Genomic DNA, 24,660 nt, shown 5'->3' on the forward strand with positions numbered 1-24,660 from the left:
TTCATCATCCTCTCCCCGGGATGCTGCCCCTGACTTTCCATTTGTGCACTGATGGAAGGAAGTCACCGCATAGCCCATGCGTAAGGAATGGGGAGCTGCCTGGGCCCCAACCCCTCGTCTTCCCTCCTGGAGGGTCAGTGGAGGCAGGCTAGCCCGGCCTCTCATCTATTGCGGATGGGGACCAGGGTGGACAGAGGCCTAGGCTCGGGCTGTGCCTTGAGAACTGGGGCCCGGCCTCAGCCCCAGAGCCTCCAGCCTCCCAGCTTGGAGTGGGCGCTTTTGGGGCCCCAGAGAGGGAGGGCAGAAGGACCTGTGGTCTTGGTAGCACCGGGCTGAGGTCTGTCCAGCTGAGAGCCTCAGGGTCTGGTGGCTTCCATGCCTTCTTGACCAAGTGCTGAGAGTGGGGGTGGCCCGTCGTGCAGCGGGGGAGAGAGCTGTACAAAGAGACAGTTACTTGTGGCAGGGGAGACCCAGGATCCCGTGGGGACCTGGTGGCAGCCAGGAGCAGCAGGTCACAGGGGAGAGGCCTGGGTGGCCCCTGGGAGTGGACAGGCCGTTGCCTCCGCTGAAGTCAGGGAGGTACCCTTTTCTGCTATGACAAATGGCCGCAGACACAGTGGCTGAAAACAGCACCTGTTCATTCTCTCCCATGCCTGGAGGAGAGAAGTCTGACATGGGCCTCCCTGGGCTAAAATCATGATGTGGGCAGGGCTGTTCCTTCTGGAGGCTCCCGGAGACAGTCCATTCCTTTCCTTTCCCAGCGTCTAGAGGCGTCCGCATCCCTTGGCTTGGGGCCCTTCCTTCCCCTTCACAGCCACAGCGCAGCGTTTTCCAGGCCTTGACTCTCACCCTCTGGCCTCCTCCCATGAGGAGGCTGTGAGGACATTCCGCCTCCCGGATCATCCCCTATCTCAAGATGCCTAACTCAGTCCCATCCGCAAAGCCCCTGTTGCCATGGAAGGTGAAATAGTCCCAGGGTCTGGGGGTTAGGACGGGGACATCTTTGGGAACCATTGTTCTGCTGCCCACAGCTGCGTGGAGGGATTCTGGTCCTCGGGTTCAGTTGGTGACAGTGTCGGGTAGGCCTGGGCAGGTGGGAGAGGTCGTGAAGCCCTTTGCAGGGCACTTGGCCGCTCATCTGGCACAGGGGAAGAGGCGCAGCCCGCGGCCCGGCAGTCCAGGACCTGCTGTTCCCTTCCTACCTGGGGCGGGGCCTGTGGGAAGATATGGAAGTCGGGTGAATGAACCGTGCCCGGTGATTTTAAAAAGCAGATTAAAATAACATAGAAAATGTCAGAGCTCATTGCGTGCTCTAGGGCATTTGTGAAACTTGCATTATTTATTTTTTTGAGACAGGGTCTCGCTCTGTCGCCCAGGCTGCAGCCTTGAACTCCTGGGCTCATGCGATCCTCCTGAGGAGCTGGGACCACAGGCACATGCTACCACACCCGGCTAAGTGTTTTGTTTTGTTTTGTTTTTGAGACGGAGTCTGGCTCTGTCGCCCAGGCTGGGGTGCAGTGGCACGATCTCGGCTCGCTGCAAGCTCCACCTCCCGGGTTCACGCCATTCTCCTGCCTCAGCCTCCCAAGTAGCTGGGACTGCAGGCGCCCGCCACCACGCCTGGCTAATTTTTTGTATTTTTAGTAGAGACAGGGTTTCACCGTGTTAGCCAGGATGGTCCGATCTCCTGACCTTGTGATCCACCCGCCTCGGCCTCCCAAAGTGCTGGGATTACAGGCGTGAGCCACCGCGCCTGGCCTAAGTTTTAAATTTTTTGTAGAGACAGAGTCTCACTATGTTGGCCAGGCTGTTGAGACTCCTGGCCTCAAGTGATCCTCCCTCATCATCCTCCCAAAGTGCTGGCATTACAGGTGTGAGCCACCGTACTACTTGGTGTTATTTAAAAGTCCTGGTGAATTGTAAAAAGTGTACAACTTTGGGAGGCCGAGGTGGGTGGATTACAAGGTTAGGAGTTCGAGACCAGCTTGGCCAGCATGGTGAAACCCCGTCTCTACTAAAAATACAAAAAATTAGCCGGGCATGGTGGCAGGCGCCTGTAGTCCCAGCTATTCGGGAGGCTGAGGCAGGAGAATTGCTTGAACCCAGCAGGCGGAGGTTGCAGTGAGCCGAGATCGTGCCACTGCACTCCAGCCTGGGTGACAGAGCGAGACTCCGTCTCAAAAAAAAAAAAAAGTACAACAAAACCAGGGCCCCAGGGGGCGAGCTTCTCTGCCCTGGAGGTTGGGCCTGCCGAGGGGACCTTAGAGTGCTTCTGAAGTGAGAGTTGGCATTAGCTGAGCAGAAGGAAGCAGAGGGCAGCCTGAGCTGAGAGCCAGCACCGGTGGAGCTCTGAGACGAGGGCTCGCAGGCCTGGGCACCCACCGAGCCCCAGGTGTGCCAAGTCCAGTGGGAGCTGCAGGTCAGGTTGTGAAAGTCCTTTTTTTTCCCTAGACGTAGTCTTGCTCTGTCACCCAGGTTGGAGTGCGTGCAATGGCATGATCTCGGCTCACTGTAACCTCTACCTCCCAGGTTCAAGTGATTCTCAAGCCTCAGCCTCCTGAGTAGCTGGGATTACAGGTGCACATCACCACGCCCGGCTAATTTTTGTGTTTGTAGTAGAGACGGGGTTTCACCATGTTGACCAGGCTGGTCTTGAACCCCTGACCTCAGCTGATCTGCCTGCCTCGGCCTCCCAAAGTGCTGGGATTCCAGATGTCAGCCACCTCGCCCCGCCATGAAAGTCTTGATATTGGCCGGCGTGGTGGCTTATGCCTGTAATCCCAGTACTTTGGGAACCCAAGGCAGGAGGATCACTTGAGGCCAGGAGCTCGAGACCAGCCTGGACGCTATAGTGAGACCCTGTCTCTTAAAAAAAATAAAAATAAAAAAGTCTTGGTGTCACATCCAAAGTTTGGAGTTCTGTTCCGCATCCATCCTACAAGTGTCTGAGCGTCTCTGTGTCCAGGACTAAGTTCAACGCCTGGGCTGTGCCTTGGCCCCTGTGCGGTCGCAGCCCCTGCCTCCCTCTCTCCCTGTGCTCTGCCTCTCGGTGTTGGGGGGTGGGGGAAAAACTGGGTGCATTTTCTGCACTTTTCCCCTTGGAGGAAGCAAAACTTCTTGAAAATCTCTCAGTAGCTGTCTGTGTATTAAGGCCTCCAGAAGCTTCTTTGGTTTCATTTGACTGTTCACGGATACTCTCGCTGCCTTGGCCCCTGGATTTTAGGAGCTAAGCTTAAAATGGGCCCTCATTGGAAAACTTGACTGGGTAAAGTGCTTATAGTTACGGATTTTTGTCTTGTAAAATATTGACAAGAATGTGGAAAATCTGAATAAAGGCAAGCGTCCTCGGGCTGCGTACAGCTGGTGGGAGTCGAATTTAGAATTAAAACTTGAGCGTGCCATCAGTTTAGTTAATCATGCTTTTATTGGCATGTTTTAGGAACCATCACCGTTGCTGGAGGCACCTGACAAATCCTAGCGAATTTTTGGAGCATCTCCACCCAGGAACCTTGCCATCCAGAAGTAAGTAACACGGGCCCGGCCCCCAGGTGGCCCCACAGGACCAGGGACCGGAAGGCTGTGGCCTCTTCCCTGGGTGGCCCGCCAGGGAGAAGGTGGTGGCCTGACCGGCTCTGAATTCCCGGGACGTCCAGGCGCGAGCAGTGCTTAGACGGGAGCCTGCGGGCCATGGTAGGGAGGTTCTTCTGCAAGTTTCTTCATGAAGCCTGTCTGCTTTGGGCTTGCATCTCGCCCTTCGGCATCGAACCACCCGACTCTCACTTCTAGAAACCGGAAAAGCTGTGGCTCCTCCTGCATTTCAGGTGACACTGGGGTTTCCCAGGACCCACTACCCTGTCTGCATCGGCCCTGGGGACACCTGAGCTCAAGGGGCGTTCCCCCACACACTATCAGAAGTGGGGAGCAGTTAGAGCAGGGGTCTCTAAAAATGGGAGACTCATTTTTAAATGCCTTTGAGGTAGTTCCATGGCCCAGCCGCCCCGGGTTTAGTTCCTTTTCTTGTGCCTTTCTTATAAGCCGAGGACGGCGGGCTTAAAGAGGTGCCTCTGGTGGCAGCCCAGGGGGACCACTCAGGAGAAGAGAGAGAATGACCTCATCCCTTCTGGCCACACCCACAGGGCCCGGGTGACCCAGCGGAGGGTGTCAAGTGTGGGATGAGCAGTGCAGTGTCCTCCCGTCAAGGCAGAGGTGGCAGTGGCAGCGGCGGCCGGCAGAGCACCGGGGAAAGGCTGCCTTGTGCGGCGTCGCCCTTGGATTCTGTGCCGCTTCCCTGTGCAGAGGGAGGAAGGCGCCCATCCAGGGCCCCCTGTAGCTAACGAGGGCGAGTGTGGACTTGAGCTGGGGCCCTTGAGTCATTTGTGGGTGCCTTTTCTGTTCTACTATGATTAGGACCTTGAGGAGGGTGGTGGAGCCCAGCCTCCTTTGGGAAGTCATAAAGTGTAAGGGAAGAGGCTCTTGGCACGTGGTTGGCAAACTATGGCCCCTGGACCCAATCTGACCCCCTGTTTTTATAAGTAAAGTTTTATTGGCACGTGGCTGTGTCCATTTGCCTGAGCATTGTCCCTGGTTGCCTTCTCCTCACAGTGGGAGAAGTGAATAGCTGGAACAGAGGGCGTGGCCTGCGCATCTGGAGATATTTCCTGTTTGGGCCTGTGCAGAAAACCATGCGCCTCCTCTTGTCCAGGTTAACTTACTGCTGGCTGGAGCAGGATGGACGAGTCTCTTGGTGACTTGGTTTGGAAATTGGCAGGTCTGTCTGTGCCTCCTGAAATCTTGCTTTTACCCTTCAAGTTTGTGCTTCCTTACAAGATGGTCAATTTTCTAAAACTCAGCTGTTTTCTTTGTACCCAAATTGACACAGCACAAACCAAGTAAGCAACTTGCTCTGTCAGTTAGCTTTATTATTTATTTATTTATTTATATTTTTTTTGAGACAGAGTCTCGCTCTGTCACCCAGGCTGGAGTGCAGTGGCGTGATCTCGGCTCACTGCAAGCTCCGCCTCCCGGGTTCACGCCATTCTCCTGCCTCAGTCTCCCTAGTAGCTGGGACTACACGAGCCTGCCACCACGCCCAGCTAATTTTTTGTATTTTCAGTAGAGATGGGGTTTCACCGTGTTAGCCAGGATGGTCTCCATTTCCTGACTCGTGATCCGCCCACCTTGGCCTCCCAAAGTGCTGGGATTACAGGCGTGAGCCACTGTGCCCAGCCAGTTAGCTTTATTTTTTTGAGGCAGGGTCTCGCTCTGTCACCCAGGCTGGAGTGCAGTGGTGTGATCATAGCTCACTGCAGCCTCCACCTCCTGGGCTCAAGGGATCCTCCCGCCTCAGCCTCCTGAGTAGCCGGGACTACAGGCATGCACACCACACCTGGCTAATTTTTTTATTTTTTGTAGAGGCTATGTTGCCCAGGCTGGTCTCAAATTCCTGGCCTCAAGTGATCCTCCCACCTCAACCTCCCAATGTGCTGGGGTCACAGGCGTGAGTCACCTCATCCTGCCGAAGTTCACCACATAGCCCTTGATAAACCCACTTTATATCTGAAGGTGCTGAGTGCAGCAACCAGGAGGTGCTAGAAAGTCCTCGGGGAGAGCACAGGAGACAGGAGTAAGGGAGCAGGGCCTCTGCTTCCGAAGGCCTGGAGCTGAAGGAGAGGAGGAGCTCAGGGCAAACCATGTGGGCTTGCTGTGGTTTGGCAGGTCCCCAGATAGGCTGCCTTCACTTTGTAAAAGTTAACTTTTACTGAGAGGAAATTCACATACATCATATTCACTCTTTAAAGGATACAGTTTGGAGGTCGTTGGTGCACTCACAGGGCTGGGCAGCATCACCACTCATTCCGGAGCATCTCATTGTCCCAGAGGAAGCTCTGTCCCCCTCAGCAGTTGCTCCCCATCCTGCCCCCCACACCCCAAAACCAGGCATCTCCTTCCTCCCTCTGTGGACTGGCCTGTCCTGGACATCTCATAGAAATGGGATCGCGCACTGTGTGGCCTTTTGTGCCTGGAGTCTCTCACCGAGTGGCCCATCCTCAGAGTTCATCCACTCTGTGGCCTGCGTCAGAGCCTTGCTCCATTTCATGGCTGAGTCGCGTTCTGCTGTGTGTGGTGCCGGGCGACCTGCTCCCCTGCTGATGGGCGCTCATGTGGCCTACTCTCTGGCTATTGGGAGTCGTGCTGCTGTGGACATTGGTGTGCAGGTGCTGGTGTGGACGTTGGTGTGCAGGTGCTGGTGTGGACATTGGTGTGCAGGTGTTGGTGTGGGTGCTGGTGTGGACGTTGGTGTGCAGGTGTTGGTGTGGGTGCTGCTGTGGACGTTGGTGTGCAGGTGTTGGTGTGGGTGCTGGTGTGGACGTTGGTGTGCAGGTGTTGGTGTGGGTGTTGGTGTGGACATTGGTGTGCAGGTGTTGGTGTGGGTGTTGGTGTGGACGTTGGTGTGTAGGTGTTGGTGTGCAGGTGTTGGTGTGGACATTGGTGTGCAGGTGTTGGTGTGGATATTGGTGTGCAGGTGTTGGTGTGGATATTGGTGTGCAGGTGTTGGTGTGGACATTGGTGTGCAGGTGCTGGTGTGGACGTTGGTGTGCAGGTGTTGGTGTGGACGTTGGTGTGCAGGTGTTGGCGTGGATGTTGGTGTGCAGGTGTTGGCGTGGACATTGGTGTGCAGGTGCTGGTGTAGACATTGGTGTGCAGGTGCTGGTGTGGACGTTGGTGTGTAGGTGTTGGTGTGCAGGTGTTGGTGTGGACATTGGTGTGCAGGTGTTGGTGTGGATATTGGTGTGCAGGTGCTGGTGTGGACGTTGGTGTGCAGGTGTTGGTGTGCAGGTGTTGGTGTGGACGTTGGTGTGCAGGTGTTGGTGTGCAGGTGTTGGTGTGGACATTGGTGTGCAGGTGTTGGTGTGGACATTGGTGTGCAGGTGTTGGCGTGGACATTGGTGTGCAGGTGCTGGTGTGGACGTTGGTGTGCAGGTGCTGGTGTGGACATTGGTGTGCAGGTGTTGGTGTGGGTGCTGGTGTGGACGTTGGTGTGCAGGTGTTGGTGTGGGTGCTGGTGTGGACGTTGGTGTGCAGGTGTTGGTGTGGGTGTTGGTGTGGACGTTGGTGTGCAGGTGTTGGTGTGGGTGTTGGTGTGGACGTTGGTGTGTAGGTGTTGGTGTGCAGGTGTTGGTGTGGACATTGGTGTGCAGGTGTTGGTGTGGATATTGGTGTGCAGGTGTTGGTGTGGACGTTGGTGTGCAGGTGCTGGTGTGGACGTTGGTGTGCAGGTGTTGGTGTGGACGTTGGTGTGCAGGTGTTGGTGTGGATATTGGTGTGCAGGTGTTGGTGTGGACGTTGGTGTGCAGGTGCTGGTGTGGACGTTGGTGTGCAGGTGTTGGTGTGGACGTTGGTGTGCAGGTGTTGGTGTGCAGGTGTTGGTGTGGACGTTGGTGTGCAGGTGTTGGTGTGGATATTGGTGTGCAGGTGTTGGTGTGGACATTGGTGTGCAGGTGTTGGTGTGGATATTGGTGTGCAGGTGTTGGTGTGGATGTTGGTGTGCAGGTGTTGGTGTGGACGTTGGTGTGCAGGTGCTGGTGTGGACGTTGGTGTGCAGGTGTTGGTGTGCAGGTGTTGGTGTGGACGTTGGTGTGCAGGTGTTGGTGTGCAGGTGTTGGTGTGGACGTTGGTGTGCAGGTGTTGGTGTGGATATTGGTGTGCAGGTGGTGTGGACATTGGTGTGCAGGTGTTGGTGTGGATATTGGTGTGCAGGTGTTGGTGTGGATGTTGGTGTGCAGGTGTTGGTGTGGACGTTGGTGTGCAGGTGCTGGTGTGGACGTTGGTGTGCAGGTGTTGGTGTGCAGGTGTTGGTGTGGACGTTGGTGTGCAGGTGTTGGTGTGGATATTGGTGTGCAGGTGTTGGTGTGGATATTGGTGTGCAGGTGGTGTGGACGTTGGTGTGCAGGTGCTGGTGTGGACGTTGGTGTGCAGGTGTTGGTGTACAGGTGTTGGTGTGGACATTGGTGTGCAGGTGTTGGTGTGGACATTGGTGTGCAGGTGTTGGTGTGCAGGTGTCGGTGTGGACATTGGTGTGCAGGTGCTGGTGTGGACGTTGGTGTGCAGGTGGTGTGGACGTTGGTGTGCAGGTGGTGTGGATATTGGTGTGCAGGTGTCGGTGTGGACATTGGTGTGCAGGTGCTGGTGTGGACGTTGGTGTGCAGGTGCTGGTGTGGACGTTGATGTGCAGGTGGTGTGCAGGTGTTGGTGTGCGTGTTGGTGTGCAGGTGTTGGTGTGGGTGTTGGTGTGCAGGTGTTGGTGTGGACAGTGGTGTGCAGGTGTTGGTGTGCACGTGTTGGTATGGACGTTGGTGTGCAGGTGCTGGTGTGGGCGTTGGTGTGCAGGTGCTGCTGTGGATGGTGTGCAGGTGTTTGGACGGTGTGCAGGTGTTGGCGTGGATGTTGGTGTGCAGGTGTTGCTGTGGGTGTTGGTGTGCAGGTGGTGTGCAGGTGTGGGTGTTGGTGTGCAGGTGTTGGTGTGGACAGTGGTGTGCAGGTGCTGGTGTGGACGTTGGCGTGCAGGTGCTGTGGACGGTGTGCAGGTGTTGGTGTGGACGTTGGTGTGCAGGTGTTGGTGTGGGTGTTGGTGTGCAGGTGTTGGTGTGGGTGTTGGTGTGCAGGTGTTGGTGTGGATATTGGTGTGCAGGTGTTAGTGTGCAGGTGTTAGTGTGCAGGTGTTGGTGTGGGTGTTGGTGTGCAGGTGTTGCTGTGCAGATGTTGGTGTGCAGATGGTGTGGATGTTGGTGTGGGTGTTGGTGTACAGGTGTTGGTGTGCAGGTGTTAGTGTGCAGGTGTTGGTGTGGGTGTTGGTGTGCAGGTGTTGGTGTGCAGGTGGTGTGCAGGTGTTGCTGTGGGTGTTGCTGTGGGTGTTGGTGTACAGGTGTTGCTGTGCAGGTGTTGCTGTGCAGGTGTTGCTGTGCAGGTGTTGCTGTGCAGGTGTTGGTGTGCAGGTGTTGGTGTGGGTGTTGGTGTGCAGGTGTTAGTGTGCAGGTGTTGGTGTGGATGTTGGTGTGGGTGTTGGTGTGCAGGTGTTAGTGTACAGGTGTTGGTGTGCAGGTGTTGCTGTGCAGATGTTGGTGTGCGGGTGTTGGTGTGGATGTTGGTGTGGGTGTTGGTGTACAGGTGTTGGTGTGCAGGTGTTAGTGTACAGGTGTTGGTGTGCAGATGTTGCTGTGCAGGTGTTGGTGTGCAGGTGTTGGTATGCAGGTGTTGGTGTGGATGTTGGTGTTGGTGTACAGGTGTTGGTGTGCAGGTGTTAGTGTGCAGGTGTTGGTGTGGGTGTTGGTGTGGATGTTGGTGTGCAGGTGTTAGTGTGCAGGTGTTGGTGTGGATGTTGGTGTGGGTGTTGGTGTACAGGTGTTGGTGTGCAGGTGTTGGTGTGGGTGTTGGTGTGCAGGTGTTAGTGTACAGGTGTTGGTGTGCAGGTGTTGCTGTGCAGATGTTGGTGTGCAGGTGTTGGTGTGCAGGTGTTGGTGTGGGTGTTGGTGTGCAGGTGTTGGTGTGCAGGTGTTGGTGTGCAGGTGTTGGTGTGCAGGTGTTGGTGTGGGTGTTGGTGTGCAGGTGTTAGTGTGCAGGTGTTGGTGTGGATATTGGTGTGCAGGTGTTAGTGTGCAGGTGTTGGTGTGGATGTTGGTGTGGATGTTGGTGTGCAGGTGTTGGTGTGGATATTGGTGTGCAGGTGTTAGTGTGCAGGTGTTGGTGTGGATGTTGGTGCGGGTGTTGGTGTACAGGTGTTGGTGTGCAGGTGTTGGTGTGCAGGTGTTGGTGTGGGTGTTGGTGTGCAGGTGTTGGTGTGCAGGTGTTAGTGTGCAGGTGTTGGTGTGGACATGCGTTTTTGTTTCCCTTGGGCCGACACCTGGGTGTGGAATCGCGGGTCCAAGGGTACATTCTGTTTAGCCTTCTCAGGAATCGCCTGCCCGTCTCCACGGCGGCTGCACCCTTCAACATTCCCACCAGCTGTGCATGAGGGCTGCCTCTGGTCTTGGAAAAGACTCTCAGAGTAGTTGCTCACTTTCTCCATTTCGACCCTGGAGCCGTCGCTTGGTGACCAGAGGAAGCCGGGCCGCGGGCGCCGGGGGAAGGGGGTCCCACTGCAGCTGCAAGTCGGCCTCTCCTCCTGCCTGCTTCCCGTGCCTCGGCTGTTGGCTTATTTGAGTACTGAATCGTAATGGTTTCTTCCTCCTAAATAGAATGCTAGATTTCCTTGTTCAGGCCTCGTAACTTTTCCTGACCTGTAAAAAAGCACACCTTGAACACTTCGCTTTCTGTCTGTGCACACGGATAGGTGTCGGCTGGGGGCTGATAGAAAACATCCCTGACTGGCCAGGTGTGGTGGCTCACGCCTGTCATACCAGCACTTTGGGAGGCCGAGGCAGGTGGATCACCTGAGGTCAGGAGTTCAAGACCAGCCTGGTTAACATGGTGAAACTCCGTCTCAACTAAAAATACAAAAATTAGCCGGACGTGGTGGCGTGTGCCTATAATCCCAGCTACTCGGGGGCTGAGGCAGGAGAATTGCTTGAACCTGGGGGCGGAGGTTGCAGTGAGCCGAGATCGCACCACTGCACTCCACCTGGGCGACAGAGTGAAACTGTCTCAAAAAAAAAAAAGAAAGAAAGAAAACACCCCTGGCTGCGGGCTTCGGGCGGCCCTGTGTCCTCCAGCTCTTGGGGTGGGGCCACTCTGACATCATGTGCTGTTTTGGGGAGTGTCATGACCAGGAGGACATCTTTTGTTTTTTCTTTTAATTAAAACAAATGCTAGGCTGGGCATGGCAGCTCATGCCTGTAACCCCAGCACTTTGGGAGGCCAAGGCGGGTGGCCTTGATTGCTTGAGCCCAGAAGTTCAAGACCAGCCTGGGGAGCATGGTGAGACCTGGTCTCTACAAAACAAATACAGAAAGTACCTGGGTGTGGTGGCATGTACCTGTGGGGCGGGAGGATGGCTTGAGCCCGGGAGTTCCAGGCTGCAGTGAGCTGTGATTGTGCCACCGCACTCCAGCCTGGGCGATACAGCAAGACCCTGTTTCAAAAAATAAAATAAAAAACAAACACTGAAGGAAAAGAGTAGATAGAGTGCAGGCCTGGCACAGGTTTTTTTTTTGTTTTGTTTTGTTTTTTTTTTTTTTTTTTTTTTTTTTTTTTTTTTGAGACAGTCTCGCTCTGTTGCCAGACTGGAGTGCAGTGGCGTGATCTTGGCTCACTGGAACCTCTGCCCCAGGTTCAAGCAATTTTCCTGCCTCAGCCTCCCGAGTAGCTGGGATTACAGGAGCGTGCCACCATGCCCGGCTAATTTTTGTATTTTTTTAGTAGAGACAGGGTTTCACGGTGTTGGCCAGGATGGTCTTAATCTGTTGACCTCGTGATCTGCCTGCCTCGTCCTCCCAAAGTGTTGGGATTACAGGCGTGAGCCACCATATCCAGCCAGATTTTTAATTTAAGAGACTTGGCACGCATTTTTTGTTTGCCTCTGTCTGCTTTCCGTAGGCCCCCAAGCAGGGGCAATGTGTGATTGTCCGTTTGTTTTCTCCTCTGCAGTTTGGGGGTCCTTAGGTAGAAGGACTGAGCATTGAGCTTGGATCAAACTGCTGGTTTTATGGACAGAGTCGAGTGGCCCGGAGGTGGTGACTTGGGCCATGTTCCTTGTGAGGGTTTTGTCTGTGGCTCATTCATTCAGCACAGGCGGGCCCTGTGGCCAGGTGCTGATAGTCCTATGTTGCCTCTGAGAGTGTGGCCCTGGTCCCTCATCTCCTGGGGATCAGTGGTAGGGCCAGGCCTGGCCCCAGGTGCTCTGGGTCTTGTGCCTGTCCTTCCTCACACCACCTCTCTTGGGTACGCAGGGCACAGGGCACAGGACCTCTGCCCGAGGGCCACCGTGCTGAGGTGTGGCTCACATCTCGTGGCTTCATCTTGAGGCTGGTCCGTCTGCTTGTCTCACCACACTTAGGCCTGAGTGTCTGAAGAAGTAATGAGCTGCAAACCTCATGACCTGGAAATCCCACCTGTCAGAACCCAGGCCTCAGGAGGAGGCAACTGAGGACATTGGGAGTGCCAGCAACTGGAGCCCACTTCCACCTGCCTCACTCAGGCCACTGGCCACCCCCACGGATGGTCCCTGGAGTTAGCTCTGTGACCATGCGCGGCTGTTCCTGCTCCACCTCTTGGAGTGCCGCCTCTGTCTGTTGGTGTTGCAGGGGAGCTGGGTTGGGAGAGCTCACTCCCTTGTCTGATTTTCTGGAAACTGTGCTCCTGTCTGAGTGAGCGCAGGCAGAGGTGCTCAGTTTACCCGAGGTGTGCCGGGCAGGAGTGCTGTCCAGGTGGGAGGGCTTGGAGGGACGTGGGGGTTGGTACTTTTTTTTTTTTGAAGTTTTAATTTGTAGTTTTTATGGGTACAAGGTATGCTTATTTCTTTGCACGGTACATTTTCCACATGGCAGTCGTGGTGGACTGAATGATGGTCCCCATGGATGTCCACATCTTAATCCCTGGAACCCATGAATATATTACCTTAAATGACAAAAGGGACTTTTCGCGGGTGGGTCTGAGTGAAGGACCCTGAGCTGGGAGATGACCCTGGATGATCTGGGGAGCCCGATGTCCTCACTGGGTCCTCATGAGAGGAGGCAGGAGGGTGAGAGTCAGAGAGAGGCTGGAAGAGGCTGTGCTGTGGCTGCGGAGGTGGAGGAAAGGCCTTGAGCTGAGGGAACCTGGCACGCGCTGGTGCTCTCTGGAGTAGGACGAAGCAGAGAACGTTCTGGTGCCAAGGTTTTCTCTTTCCTGCCTGAGAGCCCTTTATGTAGATCAGACCAGAGACAAGTGAATCCCGGTCTTGCCAGGGGAGGCATTTGGAGCTGCTCGTGGGACGTGGTGATGCGGTGCCAGGCCACATGCCCGGGGCTGGGGCCGAGGGGCGTTCTCATGCTGCCTCTCTGGCCAGGTTTCACTTGGGAACCTGGCTGCATCGCGGGTTCCTCCTGGGCCTTCTGGTGGCTCGGGGCTCCTCTGTCCTCGGTCCCTGCTGGGAACCGTGCTTTGGCAGCAGGAACCAGCGAGATGGCAGCACAGGGGCTGGAGGCCGGCTGGGACTCACTGGGGCCGTATGGGGCTTCACCTGACGGCCAGCCCTCCCAGGACAGGGACCAGCTGGGACTCACTGGGGCAGTGTAGGGCTTTGCCTGATGCCCAGCCCTCCTGGGACAGGGACCAGTGGGAGCAGGAGGTGGGACAAGAGGACGAGGGCTCGAGGGAGCCCCCACACTTCCTACCCACAGAGGAGGGCCTCATACTTTTCAAAAACCATGCACTGTCTTTTTGAATTTTTTTTTTGAGACAGGGTCTCACTCTGTCCCTGGCTGGAGTACAGTGGTGCAGTCTGGGCTCACTGCAGCCTTGATCTCCTGTGCTCAAGGAATCCTCCTGCCTCAGCCTCTAAGTAGCTGGGCGTGCACCACCACACCTGGCTGATTTTTAAATTTTTTGTAGAGATGGGGTCTTGCTATGTTCAGGCTCATCCTGAATTCCTAGCCCCAAGTGATCACCCACCTTGGCCTCCCACAGTGCTGGGGTCACAGGCGTGAGCCCCCGCCCGTGGCCTTCTTATTTTTAAACCGATTCTTTGTCATCAGTTTCTGCGTGTGGCCGCTGAGAGCCATCACCTGGCTGTTTCTTGGGTGTCCCTTGCGCCCACACCCCTGCATCCTGCCCCACCTTCAAGTTCTTCCATCCCAGAGTGGACTCTGGGTCAAGGAGAGTCCTCAGATCTTGGGGACATGGGTAGTTGTGGGGCCTAGGGTCATGTGGACAGGATGCCGGCCCAGCCCCAGCAGTGCCAGTGCAGGTGGGGTGAAGGCCTGATGGGGTCAGCCAGACTGTCCCCACCTGAAGCCCCCTGCCAAGCCCCTGCATCTGAAGACTGAAGAGTGAGGGTGGCAGCCCAGGAGGGTATCCTTGGGCCCAGTGTGTCAGCGATCAGGGGAGAGCAGCCCAGGCTGGAGCGTGCGGCCCTGCTCAGCCCGGCCGGAAGCGTCCCCTCACTTGTTCCTCTCCCAGGTTGCAGAGGAGCTGTCCAGGACAGCCGGGGTGGGGCCGCCCATAAGATGCAGCTGCTGGTCCCATGTCATGGTCACAGCAGGAGGGCTGAGGAGCCAGGCCTGGCCCGTGGTGTGCAGGGTCCCTGGAACAAACAGCTGCCCTAAAAAAAAAAAAAAGGCTTTAAGGCCAGGTGCAGTGGCTCATGCCTGTAATTCCAGCACTTTGGGAGGCCGAGGTGGGTGGATCATGAGGTCAGGAGTTGGAGACCAGCCTGACCAACATGGTGAAACCTCGTCTCTACTAAAAATACAAAAATTAGCTGGACATGGTGGGGAGTGCCTGTAATCCCAGCTACTCAGAAGGCTCAAGCAGGAGAATTGCTTGAACCCGGGAAACGGAGGTTGCAGTGAGCTGAGATCGCGCCACTGCACTTCAGCCTGACTGACAAGAGCGAGACTCCGTCTCAAAAAACAAAAACAAAAAGGCTTTATTGAGATACAATTTGCGAACCATACAAGTCACCCATTTGAAGCATGTCATTCAGTGGTGTGTAGTTTACTCAGAAGGCTGCTCTTGGGCCTCAAAATGAGTTAGAGGGGAGAAAGGGACCCTTTTTTTGTTGTTAGAGATTTTGAGAGCTGGGTTGGGTTAAGCGGCTTTCATGGTAAACTGGAGGCCCAAGCCTGTCTTGAGCCCTGAATAAAGAAGAAACCTAGGGGTGGGGCGTGGTGGCTCACGCCTATAATCCCAGCACTTTGGGAGGCCGAGATGAGGGGATCGCTAAGCCCAGGAGTTTGCCCTGGTCTCCCAGCTTCCTCTGTGGTGCCCCAGCCAGGAGCAGCTGTAGACTCTGTGGACCGTATGTGAAATGAACCCACAGGGTTCCCGTGCTAAAACCATGGAGAGTCTTCAGGTGGGGCCAGCCGGGCCTTAAACTGTGTATCTAACTGAGTGGGGCCTGGGGTACCCATGGGGGTTGCATGCCCTGGAAGCCAGCCCTGCCTGCCATCCACTTCCCACAGCCAGAGAGAGCTTTCTAGAAATTTCGGTTGGATCGTGTCTCCTTGCTCTGAACCACCCGTCGGCTTCCCCTCCAACCCCACAGGAGGGCAGGCTCCTTCCAGCCCAGCCCCCAGGGCCCACCCTGGTCTAGCCTCGATCCTGCCGCCTCCTCTGCGCTCCCTGCCATCCGGCCTCTGGGCCCTTAGCTCTTCCCTGGCTTCGCTGGGTCCTTCCCTCTGCCTAGACTTTCCTCCTGCCCTGGACCGCCCAGAACTTGCACCCCTGCGTGTTTGACAATCACTTCCAGACGCAGCCCCGCTGCCGCCCAGACCTCTCTGGTCCCAAACCAACTTCATTTGTCTTTTTCCTTTTTTTTAAATTTATTTATTTATTTTATTTTACTTATTAATTTTTTTTGAGACAGAGTTTCACTCGTCGCCCAGGCTGGAGTGCAATGGCACTATCTCGGCTCAATGCAACCTCTGCCTCCTGGGTTCAGGCAGTTGTCCTGCCTCAGTCTCCCAAGTAGCTGGGATTACAGGCGCCTGCCACCACACCCAGCTAATGTTTGTATTTTTAGTAGAGATGGAGTTTCACCATGTTGGCCATGTCTTGAGCCCCGAATAAAGAAGAAACCCAGGGACAGAGCGTGGTGGCTCACGCCTATAATCCCAGCACTTTGGGAGGCCGAGGTGAGGATCGCTAAGCCCAGGAGTTTGCCCTGGTCTCCCAGCTTCCTCTGCGGTCCCCCAGCCAGGAGCAGCTGTAGAATCTGCAGACCCTATGTGTGCGGCCTCCCAAAGTGCTGGGATTACAGGCGTGAGCCACCACGCCTGGCCTTAAAATGTTTTTGAGATGATCTGACTCTGTTGCCTGGGCTGGAGTGTAGTGATGTGATCACAGCTCACTGCGGCCTCAGACTCCTGAGCTCAATCGAGTGTCCCACTTCAGCCTCCCAGAGCACTGGGACCACAGGTGTGTGCTGCCGTGTCTGGCCTTCATTTGTCTTCGAAACTCTTGCTCGCCCCTCTGTGACGTTGTTAATTAGTAGTCTTCCAGATTGGGCCCTGTCTCGTCCCAGAACCGAAACTCTGCCTGGCACGTGGTGGGGCCTGCACATTTGCTCAGCAGAGGAGGATTCTGGGGCCCTGGGTTCCCGAGGCTGGCAAGTTGGCTCAGAGCTGCCCATGGGATGGGTCAGGGTGGGGTAGGCTGGGGGCAGCACAGAGTGGGCACAAGGCAGTTTTGTGGTTTTGAAATTGAGTTTGTATCAAGAGCTTTACTGCTTTTGTAAAAACTTACTGGCATGGTACCGAGAGAAATTCAAACAATAGTTGGTAATAAAATCCCTCCCTACCCCTGCCCTGGTGTCCCCATAGGAGCTGACTGCCGCCCCCTTTCTGCAGCATTAGCTATTGTCTAGAATCTTCTACAAGGATGGGGCAGGGCGGTGGGAGCAGGGCCCGAGGGTCCCAGTTGTTGGGAACTATGTTGGCCTGGCTCCAGCCAGCTCACACCACGGGGCAGCCGAGGCCTCCTTTGGCCCAGCTGAGGCCTTCACGGCACCCCGAGGCCCAGAGTCCCGTGAGCGGGAGACAGAGAAAGGGGTCTCCAAGGAAGGGTGGGCCTGGCAGCAGCACTATGAGCAGCGGCAGGTGCAGGGGTGCCACCAGGCAGAGGCCAGCAGAGGCAGAAGCCGGCACGGTTGCCCTGCATCTGTTTCCACATCTGTGTGTTTGTGCCAGGGCTGCTAAACATGCACAGCAGGCACTGTGGCGCCCACCCCAAATCACAGGAAGGATGTGTCTCTCTGTGACCGTGAAGCCCACCACCACTCCATAGTGTCGGCTCACACCCGGCTGTTTCCCACGCCTCCCCGCCTGTCCCCAAGACAAAAGGTCTGGGATGAAGCTGCCGTTTGCATGGCTGGGGATGTCTCCTTGGCCTCTCTCAGCTGAGAAGAGTGCCAGTTTCCTCTCTTCTTTTGCGAGTTCAGGAGAGCATTATTCTTTCTTCTTTCCATCATTCTTCCTCCCTCCCTTTCTTCTCTCTCTTTTCAGTTTTTTTTTTTTTTTGAGACGGAGTTTCTCGTCACCCAGGCTGGAGTGCAATGGCGCAATCTTGGCTCACTGCAACCTCTGCCTCCCGGGTTCAAGCAATTCTCTTGCCTCAGCCTCCCGAGTAGCTGGGGTTACAGGCACCCACCACCACACCCGGCTAATTTTCATATTTTTAAGTAGAGATGGGGTTCATGGTGCTGGCCAGGCTGGTCACGAACTCCTGACCTCAGGCAGTCTGCCCACCTTGGCCTCGCAAAGTGCTGGGATTACAGGCGTGAGCCACCGCACCCAGCCTTCTTTTTAATTTTTTTGCCAAGAGCTTTATTAGATATAATTTGCACACTCATTTGTTCACCCATTTAAAGTGTCCAGTTCCACAGTTTTCAGTATATTCAAAAACTTGTGCAACTATCATCACAATTTGATTTTATTTTTATTCATTTACTTTTTAGAGACAGGGTCTTGCTCTGTTGCCCAGAGGCTGGAGTGCAGGGGTGCAGTCATAGCTCACTGCAGCCTCGAAATCCTGGCCTCAAGTGATCCTCCTGCCTCAGCTTTTTGAGTAGTTGGCAGGCACGCACCACCATGCCTGGCTAATTTTTTATTTTAATTTTTAGTAGAGATGGGGTCTCCCTACGTTGCCTAGGCTGGTCTCGAACTCCTGGGCTAGAGCACCCCTCCCGCCTCAGCCCCCCAGAGTTCTGGGATTACAGGTGCGAGCCACTGCACTGGCCACAGTCAGTGGAGAACATTGGCATCCCCTACAGAGAAGCCCTGTAGCCTGGGGTGTAACACACGGCCTTTTGTGTCTGGCTTCTCTCACTGTGATGTCCTCAAGGTTCCTCCATGTGGCGCCTGTGTCAGAGCCTCGTTGCTTTTCATGGCTGTGTCATATTCCACCGCATGGATGGGCCGTGTTGTGTTGATTCATTCTTCCGTTGGTGGACACCTGGGTCGTTTCCACCTTTGGCTGTTGGGAATTGTGCTTCTGCAGACGTGGTGTACACGTTTCTGTGTGGACGGATGTTTTCATTTCTCTTGGGCAGATACGCAGGAGTGGAATTGCTGGGTCAAGTGTGATTTATGTGTGACATTTCCAGGAACTGCCAAGCTGTCTTGCAGAGCAGCTGTCCCACATCACCGTCCTGCCAGCCTGTGTTCGAGGGCCCCAATTTCTCCACATCCCTGCCCACAGTGTCACCGTCTGTCATTCTGATTCTGCCATCCTGGTGGGTGTGAGGTGGTGGCTCATTGTGGTTCTGATTTGCATTTCCCTGGTGCTGAGTGCTGCTGGGCACCTTTTCACGTGCTTGTTGGCCATTTGTCTACTTTGGAGAGCTGTCTGCCCAAGTCCTTGGCCTGTTTTTTGCTGGTTTTTTAGACATGGTTTCGCTCCTGTAGCCCAGGCTGGAAGGCTGGAGTGCAGTGGTGCAATCTTGGCTCACTGCAACCTCTGCCTCCCCAGCTCAAGCAATTCTCCTGCCTCACCCTCCCAAGTAGCTGGGAGTACAGGTGCAGACCACCACACCTGGCTAATTTTTGTATTTTTTATAGAGACGGAGTCTCACTATGTTGCTTATGCTGATGTCAAACTGCTGGCCTCAAGTGATCTTCCTGCCTTGGCCTCCCAAAGTGCTGGGATTACAGGCATGAGCCACCGCGCCCACCAGCCTTGGCCCATTTTTATTGGGCTGTTTGTCTTTGCCTCTGAGTTGAGAGCCCCATTCCTTGGCGTGGCACCGTTGTGAGCATGTTGCTGTTGCCGGGCAGCTCCTCTGGCTCTTCCAGGGTGTCTGATGCCCCCGAGTCATCCTGTGTCCTCTGTCGGCCACATTCCTGGTGACCTGGAAGGTCAGTCACAGGACTGCATTTCAGTAAATTCCCTCTTCCCTGTTTAGCTGTGTTGCACGTGCGTCAAGGTTATGGCGCGTGGGGATTGTGGACCTTTTTAGTTTTCTCTTTATGATTTACTTCCTAAGCATGTCATTTCAAAAGGCACAAATGGCTGGGCATGATGGCTCATCCCTGTAATGCCAATACTTTGGGAGGCCAAGGCGGGAGGATCATTTCAGGCCAGGCGTTTATTAGCAGCCAGGGCAACATGGCAAGACCCCGTCTCTACAAAAAGTACAAAAATTAGCCAGGTGTTGTGGCGCACACCTGTGGTCCCAGCTAGTTGGGAGGTTGAGGCGGGAGGATGGCTTGAGCCCAGGAGGTTGAGGCTGCAGTGAACCGTGACTGTGCCACTGCACTCCAGCCTGGGCGACAGAGCCAGATGCTGTCTCAAAAAACAATAGTTTTTAAAAAAGTGCACCAAGTTGCCCCTAGGGGGCGGTGGTGGGTGAAGTGCCTGAGTCCCTGTGCTGAGAGTGGCTCCTGGTGTCACGGCTCCACCTTCCAGATGGAAGGGCTGTCTGGGTCTCCCCAGCGTGGGTTTTGATGCGTAACCTGCCATGGGCTTTTGTCACCTGACACTGCAGGGTGTGCTGCTGGCAGCAGTGGCCACGTGCTTTCCAGATGAGCCCCCACAACCCCACGAGGTGTGGGGAGCCCCCCTTTTTATTATTTATTTATTTATCTATTTTTTGAGACAGGATCACTGTCACCCAGGCTGGAGTGCAGTGGCGCAATCACAGCTCACTGAAGCCTCGACCTCCCAGGCTAGAGTGACCCTCCTGCCTCTACCTCCCATGTAGCTGGGACCACAGGTGTGCGCCACCGTGCCTAGCGCTTTCCTGTAGTACAGAGCACGAGTTTGAGGCATCCCTTGAGCCGTCCAGCCCTGCCCCAGGCCCTGTCCTTCCTGGGCCCAGCTGGTCTGGGGGACATGAGAGTGTGGCAGGCCCCATACTGCATAGGTCACCCTGTGGCCAGTCCTGTGGGGCAGGTGGGCTTTGATGACCTGGAGGTCAGAGCCTGCAGAGGGGGGTGGGCCAGCCCCTCACAGGACTCTTACTTGAGGGCTTCCTGGGAGCTGATGGCCCTTGCAGTGGGTTACAGGGAGGCAGGAAGAGGCCATGTGTGCACCGGCCTGCAGAGAGGCAGCCAGGGACAGGGGCTGCTGGGTGCACGTGGGTCCCAGCGCCTCCACCAGCTGCCAAAGCGCAGGGGGAGACTCATGCGGTCATGGCAGTGCCCTGGCATAGCATGTGGCCCAGCTGTGTGCCATGTGGCCTAGGCCCACAACTGCCCCTTGTGGGCCTCTGTGCCTCCTCAATAAGCTCAGTCGACCATGTCATCATCTGTGATGCACAGAGCAGGGCCAGAGACCCGGGAAGTGCTGATGTGGGGACCACTGTGGCCACCACCGCATCTGGGCACTGTTTGTGGCAGATCCAGGGATGGCCTCAGGCCTTTTGCCCGGCCTCTGAGGGCTGGGGACCAGTAGGAGGCCTGAGGTGACCGCGTTCTGCCATCCAGTCCTCCCAGAGGACTGCCCTGACAGGTGCCTTGGCAGCTCCCATCGTGGCTACTGGCCCAGCTCAGGCCGGCACTGAGGGTCCCACAGTGGTCCAGCTGCGGCCTCTGCTCCCTCTGAGCCGGTGGCTCCCTGGGGACAGTGCGCAGGCCCTGGGTGAACACTACATGGCCACATCCGGGTGAGAGCGGGAGGGCAGGTGCAGCGTTGGGGGGATCCTGGGGCCTGTGGGGTTGGCGGGGTCGCAGGTGAGGATTAGGTACTGGGACCTGGCTGTGGGCGAGGGGCCCGCTGGGACAGTGTGGTGGCCTGGGAGGCCCCGCGCAGTCAGAGGCTGGTCTCTGGGCACAGGCAGCTCTGGTGACTGTGACAGGTGCCTTGCCTTGACACACACTGTGACCGTCTAGTCTACATTCCTAGGCTGCACGTGGTCACGTGCCGTGCACGGTGCACTTGGGGCCCCCTGTGCAGACATTGGCTTTGCGGCTGCCCCATGGGAGAAGCCGCGAGGACTCTGCACAGAGCAAGGGTGGCGGGCAGGGCCTCAGCCCACGTGGGCTTGGAGCTGTGCGGTTTTGTCAAACCCAGTGGGGGTCTCTCAGCAGCAGCCCAGCCGGGGGTGTGACGTCAGGGCTGGGGCTCAGCGCTGGGTATCAGCCCTGTGTGCTGCAGGCAGGGTATGGGGTGGACCCAAGGCAGTAGGTGGAGGCCAGGGGGCGACCTCAGCTTTGCTTTTGTCAGGATGGAGGGTTCTGGACGCCGGTGCAAGCCTAGCTGGGGCCTCCCTGCCGTCCTGCTCAGATTCCTGGGTGCATGCTGCCCTCTAGTGCCCGCAGTGGGGAGTGCCTTCAGGAGCGGGTGGCTGCACCTTGGTGGCTGGGAAACCCCGCTCCCGGGACTGTCTGGGCGGCTCCCTGCCTTGTTTCCTTCACACTCTAGATCACTTTGGGGGTCACAGCGTGGGGAGGTGGATTTTGTTAAGTTTTTTCTAAGTTTTTGGGTTTGTGTGGACTTGGGTCCTTGTTTCCGAATCCTAGAGGGATTCTGTCGTCTTTCTGCCTTTGGAGATTGAACCTGCCAAGGAGGACCCTTCCCCAGAGTCTGTGATCAAAGTCCCTTCCTGGTCGGGGTGGGCTACCAGTTCCCACCCTGCAACACCTGGAACAGGAGGGAGCCGCTCCCGCCCGCAGCCTCCGTGGAGAGGACAGTCTGACTCCGATGTTTCCAGGCGGGTGCCGTCAGTGAATCACTTGGCCTGGTGCAATCCCCCGTTCTGTACAGGGCTGGTGGGCTGGTTTATGACCCGCGTGACTCTGGGCAGCTATGATGGCAGGAAATGAGCCGTCTTGGGCGGGCCTGCCGCTCTCCTGGGTCAAGGTTCCTGCTAGGGCCTGAGTTCTGCTGGCAGCAGCCAGCCAGCCCCCCGTGACCCACAGGCCTGCTCCGAGGGGTGGGTCCCCCTGCCCTTGAGCGTGTGACCCTCACCCATGGCCGCCCTCACCTTCGAAAACCCGCAGGTGCCGCGGTCTCTCGTGCGGATCAGGCTCAGAGCAGAGAGACTGATGTGCAGCGGACGCTGACACACCGGTGGCGTCCCTGATACGTAAACCTTTCTCTCCGAGGCCCCGCTTAAAATTAGCGCACTGGCTCCCGGTGTCGCCTCGGCCTTAGAAACTAGGACGCCTCTGCTTCTCGTTAGCTGCAGCCCTCGTGCCTTTTATGCTCAGCAGAGTGACGAGGCCGCTCGTGGGTTTCTCTTCTGCCCTCACTCAGCCGCGAGGGCCCAGCCGCCTTTGTCCTCCTGGTGGCCGCGGTATTTTTAGCACGCTCCGTTCTGAGGGAGGACGGGCTCCAAGGGCTGGGCATGGCGGCACCGCTGGTTCACCCTCTCTCGTCTTCCTCCACAGGTGTGCTTCCCGCACAGCTGCAGCCATGGGGTCTGAGGACCACGGCGCCCAGAACCCCAGCTGTAAAATCATGACGTTTCGCCCAACCATGGAAGAATTTAAAGACTTCAACAAATACGTGGCCTACATAGAGTCGCAGGGAGCCCACCGGGCGGGCCTGGCCAAGGTGGGTGACATCCTGGCCCCAGCGCGGCCCTCCATCAGCCTGCGCCGCGGGCCTGCGGACATCCTGGGTCCTAGCTCAGCCAGCCCCACAGGCGTGGCCTGTGCACGTGGAATGTTTCGGGGCCACTCCCAGCTCGTTTACCAGTGCCTGTTTGTGGAGTTCCAACAATGTGCCAGGCACCATTCTAGGCACTGGAGTTGAGAAGTGGCCGGTGCAGGCCCTGGCTCCAGGGAGCTGGCAGGGGGTGGTGAGGACACACAGCCACACTGCAGTGAAGCCCAGGGGCAGTAGGGCACCAGGTTTTTCTGGCCGTGAGCTGACGTCTCACTGAGGGACGCCTTCCAGGGGTGTTCAGTGCCCAGGAAGGCCTTACTTTCCTAGTAAAACTTTTTTTTTTTTAAGCTGGGTATGGTGGTGCATGCCTGTGGTCCCAGCTATTTGGGAGGGTGAGGCAGGAGGATTGCTTGAGCCCAGGAATTAGAGGCTGCAATGAGCTATGACCGTGTTACTGCGCTCCTGCCCGGGCAGCAGAGCAAGACCCTGTCTCAAAAACCAAGTCAGACCAAACCAGAAACAATCTTTGAGATGGCAGAGTGACTGGGTCAGGAAAACTCAAACAGGGCGACAGCGCAGGTACACAGTGACCAGGAGCCTCCTCCCTGTCCCGACCCAGTCCCCCACCCTCTCCCTGGAAGCAGCACTGTTATTGGTTCTTCTCTCTCTCTCTCTCGGCATATTGTGCACGTGTGTACGTGAATACACACAGCAAACCCCCGAACCCCACATGCTGAGTATGTACAGTACCATGCTGCTCGTCTGGGCATGGTGGCCCAGGCCTGTAATCCCAGCATTTTGGGAGGCTGAGGCAGGGGGATTGCTTGAGGCCAGGAGTTCAAGACCAACCTGGCCAACACAGTGAGATCCCATCTCTACTAAAAATACAAAAATGAGCCAGGCGTGGTGTTGGTACATGTCTGTGGTCCCAGCTACTCGGGAGGCTGAGGCGGGAGGATCACTTGAGCCAGGGAGGTTGAGGCTGCAGTGAGCTGAGATTGCACCACTGCACTCCAGCCTGGACGACAGAGGAAGATTCTGTCTCACAAAACAAAACAAACTTAAAAGTTCGTGCTGCACGTTTCACGGCTCTGAAGGTGGCTGCCGTGGTCCGTGAGTCTCTGTGTTCGGGTGTGAGCCTGTTCGAGCAGTGCTCACCCCTCAGTTTGGAAGATGAATCATCTTTGCATTTTGGGTTCTTCCAGTTGCCTGCTGTTTGACTATCGCTGTTCTTCCTCAGTTAGGCCAGGGGTTGGCGGGCAGTCTCTACACACGGCCAGAGGGTGAACGCCTAGGCTCTGTGAGCCAGAAAGAGCAACCAGACACCGGGTGAATGAAAGTGCACAGCCCTGTGCCAATACAACATTATTCCTGGATGCTGGAGGGCAAACGCATATTGTTTTCACGTCTTCTGCTTTTTTCTTTTCCCCCAACCACTTAAAAATGAAAACAAACAAACAAAAGCCTTCTTAACTCAAAGGCTATACAGAAGCAGGAAGGGGCTGATTCGGCCCTAGGGCCGCAGTTTGCTGAGCGCTGAGGCCTCCTGCCTTTCCGGGCCGCCTCCACCCAGCCCCTCCCTCCACTCCCTGGTTTTGTTGGATTTTGTCAGTAGCCTTCGTCTCTCTCCTAGTGATCCTTCGGTATCAGACTCGCATTGTTATTTCTTTGTCTCTGAGCTGTAGAGCTAGGGAAGCAGTCTCGCACCATCTTTTCTTCCCCTCCAAGATGGATGTTTTTTCTGTTTTGAGAGGGGGTCTGGCTCTGTCGCCCAGGCTGGGGTGCTGGAGTGCAGTGCTGCGATCACGGCTCACTGCAGCCTTGACCTCCTGGGCTCAAGCAGTCCTCCAGCCTCAGCTTCCCGAGTAGCTGGGACCACAGGTGTGCACCACCAAGCTGGATTTTTGCCTGTAACACACCATGACGATGTGGGAATGATGGCACATCTGTGTCCGGGTCAGAACGGTGGGGGCTGCTGCC

General features: G+C 56.1%; 1 protein-coding gene across 14 annotated transcripts in view; it reads left to right on the forward strand.

Annotated features, from left to right (window-relative positions):
* Positions 1 to 24,660, forward strand: part of KDM4B (lysine demethylase 4B) — a 186,916-nt gene that overhangs the window by 43,174 nt on the left and 119,082 nt on the right. For 11 of the 14 annotated variants that reach the window (XR_010153676.1, XR_010153677.1, XM_054673181.2 and 8 more), the window contains 2 exons: positions 3,440 to 3,522; positions 22,461 to 22,626. Coding sequence is in view for 10 of the 14 variants with exons in the window: in XM_054673181.2 (XP_054529156.1) it covers positions 22,486 to 22,626 (141 nt within the window). In the remaining 4 variants the exon portion in view is untranslated. Of the gene's footprint in view, positions 1 to 3,439; positions 3,822 to 22,460; positions 22,627 to 24,660 lie in introns of all 14 variants that reach the window. The other 3 variants (XM_063801030.1, XM_063801031.1, XM_063801028.1) reach the window with 2 other exon arrangements.

This window comes from Pan troglodytes, chromosome 20, assembly GCF_028858775.2.
Source record: "Pan troglodytes isolate AG18354 chromosome 20, NHGRI_mPanTro3-v2.0_pri, whole genome shotgun sequence".
Lineage (NCBI taxonomy): Eukaryota > Metazoa > Chordata > Mammalia > Primates > Hominidae > Pan > Pan troglodytes.